This window comes from Anopheles maculipalpis, chromosome 3RL (assembly GCF_943734695.1).
Source record: "Anopheles maculipalpis chromosome 3RL, idAnoMacuDA_375_x, whole genome shotgun sequence".
In the NCBI taxonomy this organism is placed as follows: Eukaryota; Metazoa; Arthropoda; class Insecta; order Diptera; family Culicidae; genus Anopheles; species Anopheles maculipalpis.
The window spans coordinates 76,128,318-76,143,794 of record NC_064872.1 but is presented as its reverse complement, the minus strand read 5'-3'; the positions used below and the strand labels follow the sequence as shown (position 1 = coordinate 76,143,794).

The following is a 15,477-nucleotide window of genomic DNA, read 5'->3' as shown; positions in this document are numbered from 1 at the left end:
CCAACAATTTAGCACCGCAAAAACTGGGGCTGCATTTGTCTCCTCTGGGTGGGCTAGGCACCGTTAGGTAGTTGAATACCGCACAAAAGCGCACCCCGAGAGGAGCTCGATGTCACGAGATAACAAAGAGCCTGTGTATGTGCGTTATCCTTACGGAGCAGTATCGACGCAGTAGAGTAGGTCGGCATCTCTCTCGGTTGATTACCGGTTCTCGCAGGTCGTCGTCGTCGTCGTTTGTCGTCTGGCGCTTTGGACACAGGCACTCGGGTAATTTCGTTCGCTGTTTGCTCCAGACCGTAGTACCCAATGGAAGGGGATTCATTTTCATTCATTCGCTTCAGTGAGAGATGAAAATGTGGAATATCTCTGCCCTTGGCCGGTACGCGTATCGTATCCCATACTCCTGAATGTCTGGAAACTGCTGGTCAAAAGAAAAAAAAATAGGAGAAACAGAGCTGATGACGTCAGTACGTAGGATGATGGAGCTCGGTGTTTGTACTGTTGACTAGCATTGGCGCACACAGGTGGTTTGGGTGGTGAGGGTGGATTGCGGGTTGAGGCCCGCAAGGTCCTGTACCGGCAGCGGAAAACGCAATGAGCTTCGTTGTGCTGAGCACTGGGATTCCGATTGGCTTCGTGTGCCGGGAAAATACAGGTACCGGCAAAACGTAAACGTTCATCGCCTACGCTCGGATGAACGATGGTCGGGCGAAGTTCATTCCGCTGTTCTGGTGGTATTGGCGGTATTTTCTGCAGCATCACTTACAGGCAAACCTGTTACAATGTGTGCGCAAGATCGAGCTTTTGAGTGAACATCATGTTCTGATGATATCCTTGAAGTTAAGTAGGGACTTCTTAAACTCTAGATGCCAACTTGTGGAATTTTTATTAACGCACAACACAAACCGTTCGCGGCAACCGATACACCAATATTAGCATCAGCTGTTATAGTCTTTCAGTCTTGGTGGCTTTATTCGTTAAAGATATACCAAAACTAAGATCTTCATAGGAGAATACAATTGAAATCAAAATCGGACGGTACCGTTAAATTTGAACCTGCATTACGTAACGCCTATGAACGATTAAAATAGTAGTCAAATGTCCCTGTGTCCTAGCGATTCGCTCAACGATCCATCGTCTTTCGTGTAGTGTATTGATTTTGAACAGCTTTGGATTAGCTTTGGAGCAAAATAATCTAGGGACTAGATTTGTTTGTACTACATTTGCAATCGCGTACTACAGAGCGAAGAACCCCAACAAGAAATTGCTTCGATCAACTACCATAGAACTATAAAAATTTCGCTGATGCTATACCATATATATTTTATCCAATTCTCTAGCTTCCAGCATAAGAACATCCAAACAAAGTGAACAATTGTTTCCAGTTTCCATCAAACAATCCTGACAATAAATTCCAGGACATTCTGCGCCCGGACATCTAACCAGCAGATCTGCTCTTTCTCGTAACACATCGCCACACAAAATACATCGTACGGTTCCACCCTGGCCTAGTACCGTTCGACAGATCCAGTAACGATTAGTTTTCGCCCGAACAACATCCAGCCAATGTACTTCGGCACTATGCTCGCAATCTCCTGCTCCCACGATGTGGTTCCTTAAGATTTTCAGTAAGCTTTCTCGCTTCAGCAGAATATCATTATAAAGCCAGAGCGCGCGCGACCGGGCTCGTACCGGATAGTATCGTTGCATAACTAGCTGTCGAACGCGTAATCCATACGGTTCTACAAATGCAAAACACCAGCAAAGCACCAGCAGCACTCCAATCTCGCCATACTGTCCAAAGCGTGGCGGTGAAGCATCCGGAATACATTGCGAAGGATCAATTGCCGTTCCATTTACGATCGGATCAAACGATCGCACAATGTCTCGCAGCGTGTCAGCTAAGATGCCTTCACCACTTACTCCTACTGCTAGCGGAGTTATGACATTAGAAGAGTTCCCTGCAGCAGCATTATTCGATGATCCTTCGTGCATAAAATGTTTGATCAGCGTCAGTAGCCAGTAGAGTGCGTAATCAGCCGCTAATTGGCCACAAATTTGGACGGTAGAGATTGCGAGAAAGGTTATAGATTTCGCTATCCGAAACCATTCCTTCCATGTGAGCCGAAGCGATGTTAAGGGTACATAACGACGACTTTCCTTACGGGTTAACGGAAAGATAGTTTCCATGCTTAGCTTCAATCTTCGACATTCGATCGCATAGAAATCTTCGGTTAGGAAATTGTTATCAAAATCATCCTTTTTCAAATATCTCTTCCAATAGCGAACAGCTCTATCGAGAAGATAAAAAAAATAAGAAGTAGCACGCCGTTTCTATTACAGAAAATCGATCAAACTGACCTCAAAACGATACATATGAAAAAACCACTAGTTATCAATCCCATTATATTAAATGTTCTCCTCAATGGTACAGTTCGATCCGCAATTTCCTGTCTTATTTCTGCTCCCACTTCTGCCAAGGTTTTCGAAGCATTGGATGCAAAATCAAACGTATGATCGTATTCCACCTTCACCCGGAACAATTCCTCCAAGTTGTGCATCAAATTTTGAATGCCTTTCATACAACAGTTAGAAAATCCAGTAGCAGAATATGTGATTTTATGACTTACCTTGCTCAATTTCTTCTATAACAGCGTCACTTATGAAGTCGATAAGCTCACAAAAATAGTCCACCATCTTTGCACCGTAGCAGACCGTTTTGCCAACCTGTGTGACTTCGCACAGAAAGTCCATAGCGCCCATTTCCTCTTTGCAACCATCGATTGTTTGGTCCAACGCTTGAAGGCAACGTTCGGAAGGTGTGCCTAGTTTATCGTTGCACACGGACACTACGTCTCCCAGCCAGTTGTACGCTTTCTTCATGGAGTGAACTAGAAAAATCGGGAACGTAAATAAGAAAGGAAGGTAACGCAGTTAAATCGATCCTTCCACTTACGTATCCTTTTCACCAACTTTAACATTTCCATCAGCGTTCCTTGCACCTTCATAAATGACCGCTCGACAGTTTTCAGTAGCTCATCGATGATCTTCTTCATCGCCAGAAAGGGAACCTTCAGTGCACTGATCGTGTCCAGGATCGCTACCTTCAGCTGTTCCTGGGTGCAGCTTAGCGTTTCTCCCAGTACTTCCACATTGTGCATCGTGTTTGCCGTAGGACCGGTAACGGTCAACAGAAAGATGTATCCGATCAGTGCCGCTCGACCCCGTTTGCTTATAAACTGTGGAACTAACAGCATTGACACACACCGGGCACCTTTGCTACGTTTTAGCAGCACGAAAGTGAATGCGAATGTAATCCCCAGCCAGAACCAATGCAAAGTAGGCCGGAGCGGGAATTGATTCAGCAGCAGCACATTCACAATCACCGTTTGTATTGCAGCAAGACTGGTGATTTCGATCACTTGCCAGTACATTTGAGTAAACAGGAACCGGAACTGGCCAAATGGCCAATTAGTACTAAAAACACAAGCGCGAAGCAAGGACGAAACACACACACGATAGTGAGACAATCGTACTGCGAACGCGTTTCTTTTAACCTTTCATCCTGGTCGTATAAACGCACGGCATCTGTCATTGCATATCGATGCAAAGAAAAATAAGAGCTCATAAAAACAAACCCAGCATTCTTCAAGTTTTGTTTGCTACCAGCGACGCAACCTTTCGCTAGCCCATAAAGAAATGCAATTCAATTAAAGTTTGCTGCTGCTTTTCAACACTCGATAGTGAACAACAGACAGTAAAGGTAAAAACACACAGCACACCAGTATGGAGGTGGATATGATACAGAAGCCAGCGTTGGCCGTTGAACCACCGGATGCGAATTTTAACCCTGATCTAACGCCGGAAACCGGCGAACAGTATTTGCAAAAGGTGATGTACGAGCGTGGCAAGTGTCCGGTGGTAGTTTGTGCTGAAAAACCTCAATCCCTTCATCAACAGAAAACCCTCTCCGGAACGGCCGCCCTTCCAACGGTAAGCAAATTGAGCAATAAAGCGTTTTATTTACTATGCGTGAGAAAAATAATGCGATACTTACACCATTCCAGGACGAGGTTAAAAACGTTGCCCACCGTGCCCTCATACCGACACGCGAATGGGAAACGATGCAGAATCAAAAGTTTTCCGAGCTGCGGGACACGATCACCTCGTACCGCGGTAGCGCACAGTACAAGGAAAACCTACAGCGAACGCACGTATTTCTGAACTTTGACGATCGACAGCATCTGCACGAGTACTGTGCCAATAATCTACCCTACGTGAGCATACTGCTCAGCATTCCGCAACGGAATTTGGAAATTTTGCTCGAATATTTGCACGAATGGTTGCAGGATTCGGATCAAGCTTCCTCGTCCGCCTCCCAACAGCAAGACGAACCATCCGATCCGGAACTGTGCGATACGGCTGCAGCACTAACACCGTCCGTTACGAGCAAGGAGGAGCTGCATCGTGGCGATGGCTACCGGCGGGATTGGATACCACAGTGGATTTACGCGATACTGGCCTGTCTTATCAAACCGCTCGAACCATACATACACAGCGTGCTGCGAGACATTGCCAAAACGTGTATCGCGCTGCGCAACGAACTGAAACTGGAGGATGAGCCGAAGGTGTTGCCGCTCAATCTGCTGATTAGCATAATTTCGAAACACTTCAATCAGTGCGATTTGGGCGATAATATTGCCTGAGTGGGGTGATGATGGTGCATCATCGTGATCGTTTTTTAAAATTACATTTCTATTTCCTATACCCGTATCGAATACTTAGCGAACAACCAGCCTAAAATGAAATGGGATTTATACTCAACAACTGCTCGCGTATGTTGCTAAATCATTTCCAAGCTAATTATCACAATATTCGTAGTAGAAATTGGAGTCATCAAGGTAACGAATAACAAAAAAGCCGAATCAAAAAAAGCTTCGTTGTTAACTTAAACAGGGATAAGGGGAACATTGGTGAATGTATGTGTATATGTGTGTGTGTGTGTGTGTGTGTGTATGTTGATTGGTTGGTAAGTTGGTGTTGGTTTTATTGTCCTTACAGTGTAAATTTCTGATCCTTATAGTGAAGTATCGGGGTATCTAGTTCCGCCCGCAGACACTTTGTAAGCGCCGCCAGCACCATCTCCTGTATCATTTCCACCTGCGTCGCCGGTGTGTAGTCGTCTTCGCTCGATCGCGACACCGTTATTACAACAGGCGGGCACGGAAGCTTCTCCAGGAAGCGTTCCAGCTGGCCCACCATCGTTTCGATCTCGTCCTGGCTCGATTCATGGTGTGGTAAATCGGTCACATCACACGTACAGCCCGCATCGTAAATCATTGACCAATCGATCTCTTCCTCCTTGTACTCGCGCTTCAGCGTCCGCACCAGCGTGGTCACCTTCTCCAACAGTCCCGCATATTCGTCACTTATCTCCTGTTGATAGTCCACCAGAAAATGTTTCAGATTGCCAACCTCCTCCAGGTACAGGAAGATCGACTCAAGAAATTCGAGCTTTTCCTCCCGATCCCGTGCTATACGCTGCAACTTCTCGAGATCGTTCTCCGCATCGTCGGCCAGCTCGGGCGAAACGAATATTTCCTTCAACTTTTCGTACAGCTGTACCCGGTCGTAAATCTTCAGGAAGGGATTGTGTGTGCTGAAGTAATCCAGATCGATATCGAGTATGTACCCATTCGCCAGATCCGTATCCTCCGCTACCGGGTACTCTTCGACCGAACAAACTTCCAACCGCAACCGTCTCCTATTTTCCAGCTTATCCTCCGGTTGATAGCAACCCTCCGACACGAAATATTCCAGCGTCGAATCCGTCCGTATCGAACCCTCAAACTCGCCTACGTGAAACTCAAACTTGCCCTTTGGAATCTGATCCGACCACGGCGGTTTAATCCAAACGATACGCTCGACGTGCCCAGCAAATACGGTCGGCATAAGCCAGTTCTCGATGCTGATACTATCCAGCAGATCGTCCTTGTTGAACACATAGTTTGCGGGCATATGCTTCGGGATGCACATGTCCGGATGGGAGTCAAAGTGCACGATCCGGTTACCTTGCAGGGGTAAATGCTTCGAGCCGAAGCACCGATAAAGGAACGTGAGCACTTCATGATGGTCTTCCACCACGAAGATCGGTATTTTTTCGAACGATCTGCTTTTCGGCGGTGCTTTGGAAGAGGAAGATGCTGCTGTTGCTGCTGTTTGGCCAACGGAGGAGGATGGTTGGCTGTTGTTAGATTCCGTTGTCGTCGTTGGTTCATCCGCGCACTGTTGCGCTTTGTCGTCGGGTTCCATCACCTTCTCGGGCTGGGTGGTTGGCGTTTGGCGTGTAGTTTCAGCGGAGTTTTTTGTTTGTGTTTCCTCACCCGCCGCTTCTCCTTTCGTGTCTGACTGCCGCCGCTCAGAGGAGTCGCTTGCTAAAGCATCCATTTCGGAATCGAATTTTGGGCGTAAACACGGTTTCTTACTCTTCTGGCACACTGTACGAACACACTGAGGTTGGGCACTATCAGGCAGACATACAGACACAAGGGGGTGGAGGCCCACTACTAGTACTACTGGCGCACCAATCAATTTTCACTCATTAGCCTACGGCTCACGGTCTTGGCGCGTCCCGTACCTGGGGACAATCGTCTTGTCCACCAGGGCGTACTATTTGCGTTATCCAACGGTTGGATAAATTCTCTCTGGACTGGGCGTTCTACGGCGAGGAAAAAAAACCCAAAAATACCACCAAACTAGTACGCTGGAGTTGTTCCAACTTGAAATGCTTCTTTTCCGTGGGGCCCTATGCACGATGACGGTTCATTACGACACCCTTCTCAAAATACGCTCTCCACTACTAGCAAACGCGCGATGGCAGTGGTGCAGAATGGTATAATACGGGCTAGAAAACCCACGAAAAAGAAAACGAAAATAGGGTACTAAACGCAAATTTAACTTTTGAAATACTCCTTATCAAAATTATTTTGAAAATTCATACCTTAAGAGTAAATTAAAACTCTAAAAACTATTTAACAACAAATGTTTAAAACAAGCACATTGCAGAATGAGTTTGACATACCTGAATTTACACACGCATCGAAACGCTAGACAGCTTGTTGTTTACATCACACGTTTTAGGACTCAGTGTGCCTTCGAGGCCACCAAATTATTAGTTAAAAATACAACATTTTCCGCAAAAATACAAAACTTACCATGCTCAATGATGATTGAATGCATGCATACACGTTGGTATAAAAAAACTTGACTGATTAGAAAATTATAATATTTTTATAATTTCCACTACACTTTCATCTTCCCGCACATGTCGGTGGTACTTGTATGCACATCACTGTATATTTTGTTTTCCTTTCGGAAGCAAATGACAGTTCTCGGCATTGCATTTCAAAACAAAACAAGATCCCCAAATATACGTACAGCGCTGCCGTTTCTCGAGTATGGAATTCCGATCGTCTCACAGCACCGACCAGGATGTGGATGCACTGTTGCGGGAAAACATTGTGCACGAGGCAAGCGTGCAGTTTGAAAAAAAATTCCAATTCGAATCGATACCAGCCAACACACCACTCCCACCGTTAGAAACGCTCTACCGCAGTCCACCGTACGTGGTGGCGGCTCTTCAAGATCAGAAACGCCATTTGAACGAAGTTAAAAATCGTTTAAACGATTTCGAAATTAGTGACTGGCATCAGCACACCCGTCGACGATCATCACTGTTGCCGATACTGAACGAGCTGCGCTACCGAATCCGGGCCGAATTTGTAACGCAAGCCTTCACCAAACTGTACGAATGTGTATCGGCCTACGAGCTTATTAACACCGACCTAAGGGAACTATACAGTGTGCATCTGTGCGAAGCGCCGGGAGCATTTATTACCGGTTTGAACCACTACATCCGGCTTAACTGTGCACCGCGCACCCAATGGAACTGGTTTGCATGCACGCTTAATCCTTACTACGAAGGAAACTGCCCCGGGAACATGATCCCGGACGATCGGTTCATACTGCACACGCTCGATTCGTGGTGCTTCGGTGCAGACGGTACGGGTGATATTATGGTACGGGAAAATCGTAACGCTATCATACGACGAAGACAACGCTTTCCTACGGTAAGTAGAGGGTTGTGCTCGATCGCGTGGACTATAAATAAACTTTTAATTGTCATTCCTTATGGATTGTACTACAGGTACATCTCGTCACAGCGGATGGTTCGATCGATTGTTTAAACGTACCGGAAGAGCAGGAGGAACGTGTCGCTAAGCTGCATCTAGCGGAAGCCGTTCTTGCCCTAAGCTTGCTTAGCCCCGGCCAACACTTTGTGCTTAAAATGTTTACTCTGTTTGAGCATTCAAGCATCAGTTTGCTATATCTGCTTAATCTCTGCTTCGATGAGCTGCATGTCTTTAAACCCTGTACTTCAAAGCCGGGAAATTCGGAAGTTTACATCGTGGCCAAATACTATCGGCAACCGGACGGAATCGATCAATATTTGGAGCATATCTACACCAATCTTCAGAATGATTCGAACGCAATGTTTGAACGTTCTTCAGTACCGGACACGTTTCTAGAACAATTGCGCGTCTGCACAACCAGTTTCGTCCGTTGGCAAACTGATGTGATCGAAAGCAATATTCGATTCTACCGTACGGCCGATCCACTCGAAGACCAAAGACTGAGCATATTTAAGCAAACCATTATGGAGATGTTTTTCGACCGGTATCACATCACGCCTATACGCAACAACGAACGAATCGTGCACGGTGTGAAGGTTTCAGAGGGGCCCAATATTAATCAGAAAGAATCACGTGGAACATTTAACGAGCGAGTACAGCTAGCAGCCACCAGTGATGCGAAACTTGCAGATAGATTACGCTCGCTCCGGGATCGTTTAGATTATCTAACCCTAACGCGCCAAATGTTTCAACCGGAAGCAATGTTAAATGATGCTCCGTTGAGGTATGGCCCCGAAAATGGGTTTCACCTGCAGCATGAACTAGCTTTTGTCATTGGAAAACCAATCGAACGAGTAAAAAGTTCGAAATTTGCGCTTATTACGTGTGTTCGATTATTGAACGATACAATTGATTTGTTTCGAACGGTGTGCAATGGTACCTCAAACGATCCAATAACCGTTACCGGCAACACAATCTCGATCGCTATAAATGCATACCCTTCGGTAACGAATGTCGCCCATCACGAAAAAGAACTTTTCCGTACGATTGTTCGAACGCTGTTTCAACTCATACAGCAAAACTGCATCACCTCACCGTTGGAACATTCGCCCGGCACTGGAGCTGGTCCGCTAGAGCTCATTGTGGAAAATTGGCTTCCACTAACGCAGGTTAGCGTTGGTCTGCTGTATCTATTAAAGCTTTACGTATTTAAGGATGTGGAAGCGCTCTCCCCGACACGTATCGCGTTTCGGGATTTACGCAAAAGTGGCGTTACGAATCTGGTCGGCATACACGATGCGGTGCTTAAGGCGTACACGAAAGCATCCAATGTACCCGGTGTTGTTACCAAATCGTTGCTGGCGATTGTTCCCATCACATCACTGCTGGACGGTAGTTTCCATTATGCTATGCTCAACTACAACAATGCGCTGTGCTTAATCTACTGCGCTCGATTGTTAGAAGAGCTTAAGTTGCGCGTTGTTTGATCAGTTGTCTATGTTTCAATTATTTATTTCTCGTCTCGTATCAAAGTCTCGATAGGAAAAGTGGCAAATAATTGTTTTTTTTTTTTAAACTAATTGACATCTATTGTGGTGGAGTAGGAAATCTGATATGCATTTATATATCTCATATCCAATGATTAACTTTCTTCATTTTATGAGTTTATAAAGTTTAGCATGCTTTTTGCATCGCTTTGAAATGAACCTAAATTAATAGGACAAAGTCTTCTTAAGTTTTTTAGATCTTCTTCTACCCAATATGCTCTTAGAAATCATTAAATTAGATGCACCGTTAATATAATTTGTGATAAGTATTCTATTTTGTAGTTACTGATTGTCAACATTAATCGCTAAATTTTAAATATGTAGTACATCAAAATAAAATCAGTTTTGGAATATCCTTTACCCTAACATACGCATTGATAAACTTAAAATTGATTTGAACTAAATGAATTAATTATAATTGACAATACGGCGATAAGCCGTGATAATATAATATAAATAATTGATTAGAATCACTAATAGGGCCATCATACGTCGGCTAAAAGTGAGCATTAGCAAACATCCGAAGAAGACAAATATCTGCAAACATAAGATTGATTCTTGTGCGTGACATTCAGCAGCACAAGAATTCCATCAAATGGATTCAGTCATACTTAGTTACTCCTGCAGGATGATCACAAACGTTTAGGACCCTGAACGTAAAACTAATAAAGCAATAAGGCCAAGGCCATGCTAACCAAATAAATAAAACGAATCTATCACGATCTTAATCGACACTTTGACAGATTTCGGCTAAAGAGCTGAAGTAGAAGAAGTTTTGATCTTATCTCATTTTTTGATATCGCGTTTTGAGAAAATAGATCTTGGAATATATGAAAAAAGAGCGCAATTATTCAGAATTCAAACCCGTACCTCAAAGACGATATATCCTTCAAATAAATAGAGAGTATCCCAAAATCTCTTCTAGAGGTTCAGGGTTGAGTATTAGAAGAAGTCTACTAAGCCATAAGATAGTAGCATGACCTTCGCAGGTCGTCATGCACTCAAACGGTTACACCTCTGAGTGATTTGGTGCAGAAGCTCTTCACGAAGCATATGCGAGCATGGTTTAAATTTCTTTATGGTTTTAGTTTGGCTCGTGCAATTCCTTTGATTATCCAGGCCTTGCATCCAACGAAAATTTTCATTGAAGTAGAGCCATCGGACATGTTTTGAAAATATTCCTTATCATTTATGTTACGTTTTTTTGTTGAATGGATGATTTATATTACTAATCCCGACAACGATTTGCCTAATAACAGCGACCAAATTACATTACTTGAAAGACATCCCGATCGTGATTTGTTTTGAATGAAAATGCTCATCGACAGAGACACAATCAACGCAATGGAATGCACGGAAATAACATATCGTAAAACTGTGGAAACATACAACCAATAGTCCAAAAATTGTTCATGATGCGGACATACTCCTCACCAACATCCCTTCTGCTTCCTCCTGCTGTGAGGAAAAGGAAGTTCTACCGGACCCACCTGTAGCAGTTCTACCTGTAACAGTAACATCGTAGGTAGCACCGTAATGATTGGCAGCTGATGGTTCCGTACATGGTCTACCCACTGTCGTCCGATCTTATCATCGACAATCGACGACCTTTAGTATCTTCACCAGAAGGGTGTTAGAGTCCCGAAGGGGGGAGGAAGTAGAACCGATATCAGCAATGCGAAAAATCACAAACAACTATTCTCAATATAAATGATTTTGTTTCTACCCGTACCGACGTCAGTCGGTTGAAGATAATTTTTGACTACGGAGCCTTCGCTTTCCCCAGAATAGTGTTCACAGCGGTGCAGTGTTTTCGTGACATATAACGAGCAGAAAGAAAGAAAGCAACATAATGCGTACAGGAATGCAATTGATTACACTGTTCAGTGTAACGTTAGTGCTGCTACTAGCATTTGCCGAGATGGCATCTTCTAACCCACTGTCACTAAGTAAGTAACTACCGTGTGCTTTACCAAAAGACATTTATCTTATCACGTACCGTATTACCTCGCACACGGGGATGTGTAGATTCGGAATCGCGCCTGCAAGCCTATGAATTACCGTCGGCGAGCGGTGTTCAATCCCGTAGTGCCATGGTACAGACACTCACCTGCACAAATCCAACCTGTTCTGCCCAGTGCCGTGGACGTGGCTATCGCCGTGGATCGTGCACGATCGGTCGTTGCTTCTGTTCGTACGTGTAAAGTAAGCCTCATGCAAGACGCAGCACTTGGTGGACAAGTAATGTAGGCAACAAGAAAACAGTTGATGAGATCTGTACACTTAGATTAGATAATATGCAGACACGCGCTGATAGCAGCGGACGAGACCCATTCTACTCGATCTTCCCCGAAATAAACAACATGCCGTTTTTTTTCTCGAAAGGCAGACTCGATATCAGACTTGCATCTTGATGGTAAAAACTCGACAAAACAGAATCCGGTAGTCGAGAACGTTTTTGAGGAACTGGAAATGGTAAGGCAAATATAAAATATTTTATTGGCAAAAAATGTGATTCATCACAATAGCACGTTACCGTGCCTGTACCGTCTAAATAACAAATTTGGATAAAAAATAAATTCATTGTTATCAACGGTTTCCAGCGTTTAGTGTATTATGTGCACATCAAGAAGATTGCTTGTAAGGAGTTTTCTTGTGATGACCGTTCTTCTTCTTCTTGGCTTAATGACCACTAAGGCCATCGAATGGCTTATTATACTTGCCGATACTACGTAGTTGGATAGTCAGTCCTCACTACGGGGGTATGTCGCCGGACCTGTCGTTTGAAGATTGGAGCCGCTGTCGCCTACACCAACCAGCCCGCCCACCCTGTGATGATCCTGTAAGTCCTAATGATCGCCTTCACTATTCATCATTTTTTATATTACAAATTTTATGTATTGAAAAGTGGCGGCAGGCTGGTAGAGGCAACAGTGGCGCCAGTCTTTGAACTTTACACGTCCGGGGTTCCTATCCGAATCATTCCTTCGTAGTGAGGTCTGACTATTCTGCTAGAGGATATTCGCAAGTCTAGTAAGCCATTAGATGGCTGGCATGACCTAGAAGCTTGTAAAGCCAAGAGAAAAAGATTTACTGAAAAAATTCTACATCTTCAATTTTATATTAGGAAATAGTCCAAGACATCCAGACAAGATCCATCATGATCAACGATAAGGTTAGGCATTTTTTTTTCTTCTTCTTTGCCTTAACGACCTCTCAAGGTCATGCCGGCCATCAAATGGCTAACTAGTCTGCCAATACCTCGTAATTGAATTGTCAGCCCTCACTGCGGGGGACGGTCCGGATGGGATTTGAACCCCGGTCTTACCGTATGAAGAACAGCGCCGTTGTCGCCCTCACCACTGGGCCCCTTTTTTAATATCGGAAATAATCATAGTGGCTAATTCAGGAATTAAAAACAGGCGTTGAGTCGTAAGAGTCTATGACGGTATGCTCTACTTTCTGATCATTTTTTTCTGGACAAAAACAGCCCTTGGAAGCCAGCCGAATGATCATAAAACGCATCTAAAATTGTTAAGGAGTACCAATACATGTAGACTTTAGCGATCCGCACCCCCGTGTTAGGACATTCGGATCCTGTTACCTCAACGACGACCGAGCAGTAAACACTCTACAAAAATAAACGACGTTCGCCGTCTTATCTGGGGAACTTTGACACTCGTCAATTATGCGATCAAAACGTAGGATCAACAGACAGCTAAGCAAAGAAAAGCATAATTCCTTTTGATGAGACGTATGTTAAATAAATTAAAGCATCGCAAAAAGCATAGATTTTAATTTTTAAATCCATTTAAATTAATGGAATGGAATTCTGTAAATTGAAGCGGCCCGTTCGAATAGTTGGTACTAGAAAGGAACCAGTTACTAATCCGATTCGGGACGTCTCTCTGTACGCAGGACTTATTACCAAGGTATGGAAAATAGCAGGCTACAAGCCCTCATGAGGTTATTGAGTTAAAAATGAGGATAAAATATCAACATAAGGTCAATAAAAAATCGTTTTAAAAATCTATTTTTTTAGATTACTAAATACGTTATCATACGCATTTTTTTACAATACCTCACATTCTTGGCTATAGAATTAAAATTGAACCTTCATTAACGCAGCAACTTTCCATTCAAAATTTGAAGTCCAACTCTCCAAACAGCTATCCAAATTCTGTACCCTTATCATATGAGATCACGAAACGAAACCCCATTAATTGTTCATCGCTCAAAACCATTCAGCCAGCACAACGACTTAACCTCCGGGGACCTTCGTTGTAAGATGAGAGAGGCTCAAAACAATTAGCACCTTTTATAGACGATCATCACAACAACAAATAAGCACAAGTTAGTAGCATCGCACCACCAGACCGGTAGTCTAGCTAAATGAAGCGCTAGCATCAGCATACGCAAAAAAAATAAAACCAATTGATTGAAAGAGTTGGAAAATTTTCTCACGTAACAAGCACAAGGAGTGTAGTCGTCAAAGACAATGCGCCTCCATTATGACAACCCGCCATAGCGCGGATATGCAGGCGGTTTTTCAAGGGTATAAAAGTGTTCCAGACACAACCGTTTTCTACATTGCAAATAAAAATAGCATTGAAATTGATCTCTTATTTGACTTCAGTAATCAGATAAAAAACAACCACCCTCCGCTATCACGGGAGGTTTGTTTTGCCTAACAAACTCGCCGGATTTTATTAACTTCATATACACGAAACGATTGAGTTCGCTCGTCGCCCTCGTAGGCGGGATACAGTAAATCCATCTGTCAACATGGAATTAAAAAACGAAAAGATGAAAACAGCATCCACGCTGAAAAGGATGCCTTACTATACCACCAGATCGGCAGCATCCTTTACAACTAGAGCGTTGTATGTATAAATTGCACCCTTGTATTTTCTGGCCCCCTCACCCAGAGCCCGTACATTCTCGCGTATAGAAAGCTCATCGAGAGTGAGAGAGTAACAACACACGATGAAGTACCCAAAAAGCCGATGATGGCACGAGCACGGCACGCACATTCAAAATGGTAAAAAACACAAAACTCACGTCCGAGGTACACGACGTTTTATCACGCGCAAATTTTATCAGTCGCGGTTCGGAACGCGTCACGTTCGGACGGTTCGATCTCGTCCACATCAAGCGACACTCGTCTCGTCTAGTGAATACGTTTATGTGTGTGTGTTTAAGTGAACATGTTTCAAGACATCTGAAAAGCACAAGATATGGTGTTGTTTAATGGACATTGACCTTATAAAGAACGTACCGAAAATAGTCGACCAACCTTCCAAAAAAAAAAACACCTGTGCTCATCTCCCCGTGTGTACCTTACCTAGTAAGAAACGAAAGCAAACGTATGCTAATTATAGCACAGCCTCCGAAAAGCAGCTTACAGATCAGCTGATCATCCTGCAGCACGTTGTTCCACCAGCAACACCAGTGACTAGAATGACATGTGAAATAGGTCTTTAAACAGTCCTTTTAGCAGTTACCTTGGAGATGAAGTGGTTTCAATCGAAGTTTTTTTTTGAAAAACAACTCAAATTTCACCGTTCCACACCCGTTGCGATGGCAACTGACGATCCACGACGTTATACACCATCTGACAGCTTATCATCTTCTGCTGTCCGATTCGTGTGTACCTCACTATCGGACAGCCGGAGGATTGCCACCACCGCATCTACCATACTGGTGGTGGTTGTTTTGTAAGTATAATTTTAATCCCA

The 15,477-nt window shown here is 43.9% G+C and overlaps 5 protein-coding genes across 5 annotated transcripts; 3 read left to right on the top strand and 2 right to left on the bottom strand.

The window, feature by feature from the left end:
- Positions 1-1,308: 1,308 nt before the first annotated feature.
- Positions 1,309-3,434, bottom strand: LOC126561001 (DC-STAMP domain-containing protein 2-like). Its single transcript, XM_050216951.1, has 4 exons — positions 2,957-3,434; positions 2,631-2,891; positions 2,362-2,575; positions 1,309-2,293 (listed from the first exon to the last, which is right to left on the bottom strand). The coding sequence occupies exons 1-4, from the start codon at positions 3,432-3,434 to the stop codon at positions 1,309-1,311; spliced, it is 1,938 nt and encodes a 645-aa protein (XP_050072908.1).
- Positions 3,435-3,781: 347 nt separating this feature from the next.
- LOC126562771 (protein Gemin2) lies at positions 3,782-4,706 on the top strand. Its single transcript, XM_050219354.1, has 2 exons — positions 3,782-3,993; positions 4,068-4,706. The coding sequence occupies exons 1-2, from the start codon at positions 3,787-3,789 to the stop codon at positions 4,704-4,706; spliced, it is 846 nt and encodes a 281-aa protein (XP_050075311.1). The 5' UTR covers positions 3,782-3,786.
- A 332-nt stretch (positions 4,707-5,038) lies between these two features.
- LOC126562215 (UPF0489 protein C5orf22 homolog) lies at positions 5,039-6,447 on the bottom strand. The gene has a single exon (XM_050218659.1). It carries the CDS (start codon positions 6,445-6,447, stop codon positions 5,056-5,058), a length of 1,392 nt encoding a protein of 463 aa, XP_050074616.1. The 3' UTR covers positions 5,039-5,055.
- A 1,010-nt stretch (positions 6,448-7,457) lies between these two features.
- LOC126561741 (cap-specific mRNA (nucleoside-2'-O-)-methyltransferase 2) lies at positions 7,458-9,679 on the top strand. Its single transcript, XM_050218051.1, has 2 exons — positions 7,458-8,129; positions 8,207-9,679. The coding sequence occupies exons 1-2, from the start codon at positions 7,458-7,460 to the stop codon at positions 9,677-9,679; spliced, it is 2,145 nt and encodes a 714-aa protein (XP_050074008.1).
- A 1,912-nt stretch (positions 9,680-11,591) lies between these two features.
- LOC126563422 (uncharacterized) lies at positions 11,592-11,943 on the top strand. The gene is made up of 2 exons (XM_050220066.1): positions 11,592-11,688; positions 11,768-11,943. Exons 1-2 carry the CDS (start codon positions 11,592-11,594, stop codon positions 11,941-11,943), a joined length of 273 nt encoding a protein of 90 aa, XP_050076023.1.
- The last annotated feature ends 3,534 nt before the right edge of the window (positions 11,944-15,477 follow it).